The sequence below is a fragment of the Salvia hispanica genome, chromosome 6 (assembly GCF_023119035.1).
Source record: "Salvia hispanica cultivar TCC Black 2014 chromosome 6, UniMelb_Shisp_WGS_1.0, whole genome shotgun sequence".
Classification (NCBI taxonomy): domain Eukaryota; kingdom Viridiplantae; phylum Streptophyta; class Magnoliopsida; order Lamiales; family Lamiaceae; genus Salvia; species Salvia hispanica.
This window is the reverse complement of record NC_062970.1, coordinates 30,723,591-30,734,754: the sequence shown is the minus strand read 5'-3', so window position 1 is coordinate 30,734,754 and position 11,164 is coordinate 30,723,591. Positions and strand designations below refer to the sequence as shown.

Genomic DNA, 11,164 nt, shown 5'->3' with positions numbered 1-11,164 from the left:
TAGATTGTCTAAGATGATAAATCAGTTTTTATCAAGTCAAGTCTAGTAAACTAATCAGGTCATTGAAAATTGAAAATGCTCTTTCTAGTTTTTGGCCTCACAAATGGTTTCCGGTTAAGGTCAAGCAAAAAAATTAAATAAAGTTATCTATCTAAAATCCAAATCTCAACCACAAAATACCATTTCCCAAAATGACGTTGATTTTATAACTAGCATTCAAAATACAAATAGTAAGACCCTGTTCTTGATTTAAACAAAGTTTGGGAGTACGTGAGAAAACAAACAAAGAGATGGCAAAGACTGAGGAGACAGAATGATATAAACTTCAGACCCACAAAAAAGAATCTATTATTTCAGTCAAGAAAGCATGCGTCTTCAACTGCAAAGTTATCTAAAGTCCAAGCAGTCCTCTGCTAATTTAGATATATCCCATGTGAGGTTTTTAGTCCCAGATTTTTAAATCTTAAAGAAATCTTTATTTAGCTCCCATCATCATTCCACTCTGTTTACTACTACTACTACTCCTACCTTTTGTTAAAGAGCTTCCTTGATGTGTGATATCGAAGCACCCTTCAATCATTTGCGAAAGCTCATAAATTAGAGAGAGAGATAGAGAGACTGGGCGTCTCTTATATTTATCAGGTTTTCTTTGCTAAGTTTCAATCTTTATGCTTCCATTGTGGTCTCGTGGAGCCTTATTTTGAAGGGTTTGTTGATTTTCCCTTCTCAGATTATTTTGTGTGAGCTGTTTTTACATTATAAGTAAACTACAGTTTTTGAGAAATTTGTGGCTTGTTTCATTCTTCACAATAGGGGATAGAGATCACAATTTTTGTAGTTGTTTAAAGAGTGCAGGTTAAAAAAAATTTAGAAATCTGTGGGCCCTTTTGCTTGTTTCTTGGCTATTGTTATTGGAAATGGAGATTTTCTTGTGGGAAGCAATAAAGTTTGGATTTTTAATTTACGGCTCTTCATTTGTTGCTGGAATAGTAAAAGAGATCTGTTAGCTTGATGGTGAATCATCTCCTTCATTTTAAATTTGATGTTTAAGATTGATTTTGCTGAGAAATTGGTGGTTAAATCTTGTTTAGTATGGCTGAAGTTAGGCTTCCTAGGTTAGAGCAGGGCCAAGCCAAAATCAAGAGTGTTCCAATTGCTGTAACCCCAGAAGGATTTTGGTGTTGCCCCTCACCCACTGTGTTTCAGAAGACAGTAAGGACACAAAATCCTTTAAACAAGCCCAAACCATCTCCTCCCAGCCAAACAGCTTCGTCTCAGAAGAAGCAAACCTCGGTGAATGAGAGGAAGGCGAGTTGTGTGGCATCTAAGACCAATGTTGTTAGTGATGTGCAAAAAACTCAGGGTTCTGATGCACCTGCAGCAAATGCTTCACTAGCAAATGAGAAGGTGCCTCATTCGAGGTCTGAAAATGTCCCGAGGAAAGTGGCAATCGAGTTTGGTGAGCCTGGAACAAGTGATCTCAAAGTGATTTTGCTTGGGAGGCAGGGAGTAGCAGTGAAGTTGATTGTTCACAGGAGTGTACTAGTGGAACATAGCAGTTTCTTCGCTAGCAGAATATCGGGACAACCGCTTGTTTTCCCTTGTCTTGAGATTGATAACTGTGAGGATGCTGAGATATATGTCGAAACTATTGGGCTCATGTACTGCAGAGACCTCAAGCAACGCTTAATCAAGCAGAGTGTTTCACGTGTTCTACGCATTCTCAAGGTAACTAGCAGAACTATGCCTCGTGTTTTTGATGATATAAGACTTTAATTCTCAAGTTATGTGAGGTTTGATTCCTTTTCCGCAGTCTACTCATGAATATTGAAACTTGCTCAGGAACTGAAGCTGTGTTCATAGTAGGATGGTGTACTAAAGTAATCTTTGCTTGGTTTGTTGTTCTATGCAAATAAATGTGCAAGATTTTCTCAAACCTATCTTGGTTTGCTGTTCTATTCTGAATAATTTGTCAATATTACTAACTCTAGATGCAATAGTCTTGTTGTTCCATATGTCAGAGACAAATAGCAATTTTACTTGATGAGTTGCAGGGCTGTTAAAATATCAGGGATCATAACATACTTTTATCGATTAGAAGTTCCATTAAGATGCCGTTTACTTGTTCAATATTCTCAAACCATAGTGATGCATCTGTGATATGGTTATAAGTTGAAGGTGACGATACTACTTGATTTTGTTGTTCTATGTGAAGTAGTGTGCAACTTCGACCAGAAAGTAAGTTTGCTCTTCGAGCATCTTTCTGTTTAAACATGTCATACGTAAAAGTCAATCCTTGTTGGCTCTACAAATGGTACCATGTTAACTATCTTATTGCTCAACACTGAGATTCTTTAAAATGATGTTACAATTCTGTTGTTAACTTGCTTACAGGTCAGCGAACAGCTTGGTTACACAACGTGCATCCATTTTTGTTTGGAGTACTTGGAAGCTGTCCCTTGGGTGGGACAAGAGGAGGAAGAGAAAGTGGTTTCGTTAGTCTCGCGTCTTGAAGGTGAGGGCATTGGGGTGAAGCCAGTACTGAAACGTGTGTCTCCCGAAACACCAACACCACCTAACGACACCTTCTCTCACATATTGGAGTTGGTGCTAACAAGCAGAGAAGAAAAGGGTAGGCGGGAAATGAAGTCCGTTGTGCTGAAGCTCCTTAAGGAAAACAACAGTCTTGCGAGCTCCTCCTCAGAACCATCTGACTTGTGCAACAAGACTCTTTATAGCTCGTGCAGAAGCTCCCTGGATTCCCTACTGGCTCTATTCAAACAAGCTGCAGAGCCTGGTTTTCTTGACAGGGCTGTGGACAAGCGGGAGCCAGTAGTGAGGTCGATCTATCTGGAGTCCGACAACATGTTGTGGCTGCTCGATATCTTAGCTGACAGACAGGCAGCAGACGAGTTTGCCACAATGTGGGTGAATCAGCAAGAATTGGCCACACTTCACACTAGTCTTCCAATGGTATGTCGCCACTACGTTAGCATGATCAGCTCAAGGCTCTTTGTCGGGATAGGGAGAGGGGAGGTCCTCCCATCCAAGGATACGCGCCATCTTCTGCTGAAAACGTGGTTGCAGCCGTTGATCAACGACTACAGCTGGTTGCAACATGGGTGCAGGTCATTCGACAGGAAAGCTGTGGAGGAAGGTATAGGCAGGACAGTCCTCACGCTCCCTTTGGAGGATCAGCAGAGCATCTTGCTTTCGTGGCTCAGAAGTTTTCTCAAGGGTGGCGATAGCTGCCCGAATCTTCAACAGGCATTTGAGGTGTGGTGGAGGCGGGCGTTCAGAAGACCATATGGAGAATCTGGGATTCTCGGGCAGACGGAGAATCGGACATTGTAGGAGAAGGAGAAGTTACATATAAGTTGCTGTGTTGATGGTGAGATTGAGTGAGGTCTAAGAACAAGCTTGGCTGTATGGCTGAGTTTCCATCAATGTAATTATTGTGTGCTTCATTTGTGTGAAGGTGAAGAAGCCCAAGATCCAGTGGTTGTAACATCTGTGCAACAATACAAAGGAATATGAACTATTTATGCTGGGCTTGGCTTGGCTTGGCGTCTGCCTCATATGCTTTACTAAAATATGTTAAGTGTCCTTTAGGGTATGAATTATGTGATAGATAAATAATAAAGATAAAATAACATCAAAAGTCAAAACAATTAAAAAAGCAAGGAATTTTATTTAATGCACAAGTTGTATGAAAAAAAATAATAATACAAAACAATATATATAAAATCAAAACAATTATAAATAGCAAACCACGTAATATATAGAAAAGAAATAATTAAGAAAATATGGATAAACTTTGACTGGAAGATAATAACATCTCCTTAAAATAGAAAGAGAGTAGTTGTAGATCCATCAGAAAAGATGAAATATACTCCCTCCGTCCCGTTTAAGATGTCACGTTTTCCTTTTTAGTTTGTCCCAACTAAGATGACACATTTCCTTTTTTGGTAACTTTCTCTCTCCAATTAATACACTTAACCACTTTTTCTCACTCCTATTAAAATATTCATCTTTCTTTATCTCTCTACTTTAATACTTACACTCACCTTCTCTCTCCAATTAAACACTTTAACCAATAACTCCTAAAACCCCGTGCCGGCTAAGCAATGTGTCATCTTAGCCGGGACGGAGGGAGTACTAGTATACTACTATCAAATATCAATCATTAGAGATTAGGCAGCGCCCCGCAAAAAGCCCACACTTGAAGGCTATGATGGGGCCGCCAACTCGAGCCTTGCCCTCGACTCATGGGTCTGCTTTGCATGCATGCGCCGCAATATTAAAAGTAAAATGAATTCGGATAGAGAGATTTAAGTTTATGACACGATCACAATATACCTATAGAATATTTGACTTATTTTATTCAATATAAATTATAGAACAAAATAATATAAAAAAATTCTTCTTATTAAAACTGGGAAATAAGGTTATATACATGCAATCCGTTTGAAACATGCTTTTAATATACTTCCGCTGTCTGACTAAATTTCAGCATTATTTTGCTTTTTTTACCAAATTTTATATAGTGTTATTTTGTGAGCTAAATAAAGAGAAATGATATTTTTTTTAGTTAGGATATGTGTCACTTTTGGTGGAACAACCCAAAAAGATGTGTACATATCTATGGAACAAAGAGAGTGGGTATATTATAACTCATACTCCCTCTGTTCCATGATAGTTGAGTCATTGTCATTTTAGTATATTTCATAGTGGTGGAGTATATTACACATATTTTTCTTAATCTTCGTGTCAAAAGGAATTGTCTCTGCTAGTGTAGGATGAAGGGAGTAAATCATTTTGATCTGTTAAAGCTCATTGTGAGATGATGCGCAAAAGTCAAGCCGTTCAACCTCTAAATGTGACTACTCAAAAAGAGTACATCACTTGTGAAGTATACCATATAAGTGTGATCATTATTTTATTTCTGGATTCATAAGAGATGATACTTATAAGATTAACGAAGTACAAAATCAGATGTGGTGTTTCATTCTCCCAATCATATATAAAAGGATATTACTTTATATTCTCCCAACAAAAAATTAAAAATCTAATCAGCAAAAGCAGTTGAAATTTAATTAACTACGTTGTATAAACATTAATTTTTTCATATAGCCTAACCATAAAAATAAGGTGAAATTAAAGGATTAAAAATGATAGTGCAAAGTGATGTATTGTAGTATTGTAGTATTATAGTATAGGAATTAGGAAGCGAAGACACATACATTGCATATTTGCATGTACTGATGTACATATGATGGGAAATGAAAGGGGAGTAGGAGTAGAATATAAACTCAAACTATACAATTAACAATAGCACTCAGACTAATTAATCTCCTGGCACCGCTAACACTAGTTCCTATGTGTTTTCATGTTTTGTTTACTTCCATTAAAAGAAGAGTATATAGCATTGATTTGATTAAGCCGGAAAGAAGTCTTCCCCGGAGTGACGTAGCCCTAACGTAAGCGACACGTCACCCGAAGTCGTCCCAAACTCAATCGCTGGGATTGGGAAGCACTGCGGCTGATTATCCGAAGGAGGCGGAGAAGTGGTGGTGGGGAGAGGTTGTTGATCTTCATCTCCATCTTTGGCTTCTTGCAGGTACATCTCTTCGACCATGGGTTTCCACAGGCGGACCCTTGCATTTATGAACCAATTTGCTACCTGCAAAACAACAAAATATCACTCCATTTCACATTTCTGTCTTCCCCAAATTTAATGCCCCTTCTATTTAATGACCTTCTCAGATTTCAGACCATCATTATTCATTACTCTCTCTCTCTCTATTATCTAGCTAAGCTAGCTCTATGTATATCCTGGCTCATTTTATTGAACACTGATTGTACTACTGTGTAAGACTGTTCATAGAGAGAGTGAGCAGATGATGAGTCTCATAATTTGTCCATTGTGATCAGACTTGGCCATCTCCACAAAGATTAGGGTTGTGGTATTCATTACTACTACTTCTACTTATTTAGGGCTACCCGTTTTATCTCTTTGACTAAGTTACATAAATTAATATACTCTACATTGCTTGAAATCACATTCGAAATTAAACATCAAAGTATGATTAACAGCTTCAAAGTTTAGAATGGGGATGTGCTCTTACAATTTTCCCAGCTCCAATACTTGTCACTTGCTGCACCAACTTTCAGTGTCCAACTACTTTATTAATTTTATTTTTGTAAAAATAATTATACTCCTACTACTATGATATACTACTAATCATATTACGTATAATATTTATTGCTGAAAATTAAAACTTAGAAAATTATACTCACTAACCTAGTTATGAACCTAATACTCCATCCATCCCGCTCCAAGTGGGACATTTTTTTTTTGGAATGTCTCACTATAAATGACACATTTGTAAAATAGGATTATCACTCTCTCGACTTTATTCTTTCTTTAGAGTGGGACGGAGAGAGTGACTAACAGATAATGAGACTATTTCTTTAGAGATAGAAAATTAATACTCTTGATTATGGACGGATGTAGTATAAAGCAAAATATTTCAGATCATCCAAGTTAGTTATTTCTACTTTTTTGTCTTTAAAGTGACTGTCTCTTTTTCGTTACTTTACCTAGTTAAGTTAAGTTAATATAGGAGACTCTCAAATTCTGAAGCGCAGAAAGGCTTCTCAGTAACTAAGTTATTAAATCATGCAATGACACAAAAGTTAATGATTTACTGTGCAAAAATAGCTACGCAGTATTTCATTTACTTTTCCAATTCTTATCTTATAGTAATAGTAGAATTAATTTGAATTTATGAGAGAGAGAGAGAGTCTATCACGTCTGCGTCGTGTGCAGTTGACACTGGTATCATAATTTTCCCTCTGATTCAGAATTTATGTCTTTGTGGGAAAAGAATCCAAAGAAACAATGAAAAAGGATTTCGAAAAATGCTCTGTCTTTTTCTCCAAATCAAACAAACAAAGACGCAACATGCAAATTCAGCTCTCACCTTTCTTCCTCACTCTCCCCACTTTCACCGAATCAGTAGAAACAATTAAGAGCCTTCCCAAATCATGAAAACCCATTTTCGTCTCACGCAAGCAACAAACAAAATTCATACTATAATGCTACTATTATATGTGCAATGCAATCATAACTAGTCTTATACTAATTTATAAATCCACATTTCAAGAATAAAAAAAATACCTGGTTTCTTGATAGACCTGTCTGCCTCGCAAGCAGGTGCTTATCTGCGTCACTTGGATACCTAAATTACACCATAATAATTTAATTCAATCGAAAAAAAAATAAAGATATTAATATCTGATTGAATGGTTGTGCGAATCTATGAGGTTTACGACAACAGCAGCAGCAATGTCTGTAGAAATAAAGTAAACTGATGCTGCACGCTCTCTGCTATCTTCTTTTTCTTACCCTCAAATATTTACTGAATGAATAGTGTTTCTTTACACTATTAACAAAACACTCCCTCTGTCCCAATAAAATAAATATGAAACATTTGTGTTTTCGGATTTTATATAATATTATTTTGTGAGTTAATGAAAAGAGAGTTAATACAGATGAAAAAGTAAAGAGAGTATTATTTCTATTTTAGAAAATGTTTTTTTAATGGGATAAACAAAAAGTAAAACGTTTCATTTTTTTTTTACGTGAAAGGGAGTAAGACTTACGGGTGCAGAAAATGGTCGAAGAGCCAAGCCCTGAGAATGGTGACGGAGCGTTGCGGCAAGCCTCGCTGCGGCCGCCACGCGTCTTGGTCGAAGGCGGCGTACTGCTGCTGCTGCCGCAGGCTCTGCTCCAAGTATTTGAGCCGCGGCGTTTCGCCTTTGGTGAGCCCCGATTTCGTGCCGTCTTTCTCCCCCAGCTGCTCGCAGCTTTGCGCCAGCTGCTCGGCCACGGCCTCCCTCAGGCACCGGAAGTGCCGCGACATGGCCTTCTGCGCAAGGCTGGTGTACGGCGCCGCCGCGCCGAACCCCATTACCATGTCGAATGAGTTCACCACGAGCTGCATCCGCTCGCAGTAGTGGTTGTACCTTTTGTCTACCTGAATAAAATCACATCACCTAATGATTAAATTTTGAATACTATTAGGACGGCAGGATTATTTAATTGACAGTTGGCTAAAACATCGTAATCAGATGGAAACATTTTTCCCGCTGAGTGGTTAGCCACTCGTGTCATCTCACCAAATCACACATTAATCCATTACATTTACACTGGTTTAATTATTAGTATAGGTAATAGAGTAGGAATGAATATAATATTGGAATTCAAATAATTGGAAGATGTTTGATTGGCCGGCAATTTTCCGATGATGCTTCAATAGATTAACAAGACTTGCCTCATCAAGCATGGCTGATAGTTTGACCTTTCTTCTTTGATGCTCGAGCCTCTCCGAAGCTGATAGAGCAGGTGGATCTCTAGAAGAAGACGAAGCTTCACTTGTTTTTTTGGCGTCCTTATTCCTGTCTTTCTTCACCTGGCCCCTACCAACACTACACAACTCTGCCAACAAATCCTGCGCCGCCTTGGCGTATTTGGAATTGCTCAGTGTCCCCAAACCTATTTGGCGGCTCTGGCTATACTGCGGCGGAGGAGCAGATGCCCCGAACAGCATATCCTCCGCCGAAGAAGACAGCGAGAGAGAGAGGCTTTCCGCAGCTCCGTTAGGGTTGGGAGGCCATGTGAAATGACCAAAAGCCCCTCCCGCCTGGAACAAGGAACAAGGGTTTTGAAGGGATGGAGAAGCCTCCGATCTCATCGCGAACAGCTGCATGGCTGCAGCTGGATCGGGATCAATGCTTGAAATCTCGTGATGATTGTAGGATCCGGCGTCGTTAACTACGCTCTGGCTCTTCGAATTCCACTCCGCCGAGGAGAAATTGAACATCTCCGACAAGATACCGCCGCCTTCGTAGCTTGGAAGGCCATCTTCTTCCATAGCCGCCGCGCCTACGCCTTGTTTATCTCTTCGGATCTGCGATCCCTCCAATCCATTCGAGAAACTGAAAATATTTTGATGAAAATCTTGTGACATAGAAGAATTGTCTGCTTCTTCAACAATTGGCGCTATTCCCATGTCACTATCTTCGTCATCACTGTGAAAATTGAAGGATTATATATATATGTATTGATCGATCATGGAGGAATTGAAGATAGCTAGGGGAGAAAATTGAGATGAAAGAGAAGAATGGAAAGGGAAGTGAGGAGTAAAAGAGAAAGCATCATATATTAGTGCTTTATGTTTTATTTTTTTAGAAAATAAAATAAAATAAAACATAGTAAAAAAAAATTGTGGTCACACACAGAAAAAGATACAGCTTTATCAAATGGAGTATACATGTACATACCTCTTATGGTTGCAGGTTGCAAAAGGGTGAATACCCCTCAGACATCGTTTTCTACTTCTCTGGGATTTCTCTAAAGAAACAAAAACTGTTCTTTTAACATCTCTCTCTATTAGTTCTCAGGCTGTTTTATTTCAAAAAAAATAAAAGTTCTCAGGCTGTCCCCTGTCTTGCTATTTGCTACTCCCTCCGTCCACGAAAATTCGTCCCGGTTTGACCGGGCACGGGTTTTAAGAAATGTAACGGAAAGTGAGTTGAAAAAGTTAGTGGATTGTGCGTCCTACTTTTAAAGTATTAGTTTTATAATAAGATGTGAGTAGGACTGAGTTAGTGGAATATGGGGTCCACTACGAAAAATGGTAAAAGTCAAATGGGACAAATTTTGGGTGACGGACGGAAATAGAAAACTGGGATAAATTTTCGTGGACGGAGGGAGTATTTGCTATTTCCAGTGAGAGTGGTGTTGTGCTTGTCACAATGGAGAAGAAAGAAAAAGAACTTTGGAAAAGTTGAGAAATAAAGTTCGTAGTGGTATTAAATTAGTTTACGAAGACTTCTTCTTATGAAATATATTTACACACGTATGGTGTTCATTTATATATATCAACTATGTCCATGCTAGAGAAGATTGATATATTTTGATTCATATGATAGAGAAGGTCGATATATTTTGATTCATATGATAGAGAAGATTTATATTTTGGAAACAATATACTCCCTCTGTCTATAATAGGAACCTCATTTTTTGACGATACGAATTTTAAGAAATATTAGAGAAAATATGTGAAAGAAAGTTAGTTGAATATTTGGTCCTCACAAATTGTATTTTTTTTACTTTCGTAATTGTATTTTTTTTACTTTCATTTATTTTCCCTGTATTCTTACTTAAAATACTCCTCTTGCGATGACATTTATTTTCCTTGCATTCACACTTTATTAGTTTTCTCCTCTTTTCGTTTAGTAGATAATTATTGGACTTTATTAGGGACCAAGATGTTTGAGCTCGGACTTATACAATGGACCCTCTATTTATTAAATTAAGCCTCAAATTTAAGTATAATTTAATGAAAAATTAATATATATCACTATACAAATTAATAGTGAACTCCTAGTCCAATGTCAAATTATTAATAATCTTGACTAGGGGTGTGTTGTGGTGACACTAATTTTAAAGTGACAACATTCCACCAATCTCGTGCTGTCATATGACACGTTATCATGCAATATTAAGGGCGTATCCTGCAATGTTTATTAGTACGCATTTTAGATGGATTTCTACATATTGCATGAAAATAATAGATGGACTGCAGTGTAAATTGTTGAGTATTGCATTATTGTCTATAGCGCAAAATAATTGTATACAAAAGCAATCAGTCTATATGTATACTGCAAATTAAATATTCTATGCCTATAATGCAATACTCAACAATCTACACTGCAATCTATCTATTACTATCATGCAATCCGTAGAAATCTATCTAAAACACCTACTAATAAATATTGCAGGATAACATGCCACATAGCAGCACAAGGTTGGTGATACGCTGTCACTTTAAGAAAAGTTGTCTCCTTAATACATCCTTGACTATCTTTAAATTAATTATTTTCTAACATTTAAGATTTCTGTATCCACTAATTAACTTAACACGCAGTTGATTGTAATTAATTATCAATCTAGTTCAAGAAAAGCTTAGAGTAGGTTTCATGCGTGCAGGGAGTGTGTGTGTGTGTTGTGCACTAGTTGAGTTGTGTTGTGTTGTGCGCGCGCACAGTGTGCAGTATGTGTGTTGTATGTTGTTGTGCATAGTTTATTTGATTG

At 37.7% G+C, this 11,164-nt stretch overlaps 2 protein-coding genes across 2 annotated transcripts; one reads left to right on the top strand and one right to left on the bottom strand.

Moving 5' to 3' along the window:
- Positions 1-281: 281 nt before the first annotated feature.
- Positions 282-3,578, top strand: LOC125196247 (BTB/POZ domain-containing protein At3g50780-like). Its single transcript, XM_048094686.1, has 2 exons — positions 282-1,728; positions 2,395-3,578. The coding sequence occupies exons 1-2, from the start codon at positions 1,093-1,095 to the stop codon at positions 3,352-3,354; spliced, it is 1,596 nt and encodes a 531-aa protein (XP_047950643.1). The 5' UTR covers positions 282-1,092; the 3' UTR covers positions 3,355-3,578.
- A 1,594-nt stretch (positions 3,579-5,172) lies between these two features.
- LOC125197117 (BEL1-like homeodomain protein 4) lies at positions 5,173-9,462 on the bottom strand. The gene is made up of 5 exons (XM_048095821.1): positions 9,349-9,462; positions 8,340-9,096; positions 7,669-8,042; positions 7,184-7,244; positions 5,173-5,683 (listed from the first exon to the last, which is right to left on the bottom strand). Exons 2-5 carry the CDS (start codon positions 9,075-9,077, stop codon positions 5,438-5,440), a joined length of 1,419 nt encoding a protein of 472 aa, XP_047951778.1. The 5' UTR covers positions 9,078-9,096; positions 9,349-9,462; the 3' UTR covers positions 5,173-5,437.
- Positions 9,463-11,164: the final 1,702 nt, after the last annotated feature.

Bases quoted from the DNA above. Each gene is read 5' to 3' on its own strand.
- LOC125197117 (XM_048095821.1), bottom strand. From the start codon at position 9,077: ATGGGAATAGCGCCAATTGTTGAAGAAGCAGACAATTCTTCTATGTCA. The intron at 8,043-8,339 runs GCAAGTCTTGTT...GATTTTATTCAG, and splicing joins TATCAGCCATGCTTGATGAG to GTAGACAAAAGGTACAACCA. The intron at 7,245-7,668 runs GTAAGTCTTACT...GGTGTAATTTAG, and splicing joins TTCGACCATTTTCTGCACCC to GTATCCAAGTGACGCAGATA.
- LOC125196247 (XM_048094686.1), top strand. From the start codon at position 1,093: ATGGCTGAAGTTAGGCTTCCTAGGTTAGAGCAGGGCCAAGCCAAAATC. The intron at 1,729-2,394 runs GTAACTAGCAGA...ACTTGCTTACAG, and splicing joins GTGTTCTACGCATTCTCAAG to GTCAGCGAACAGCTTGGTTA.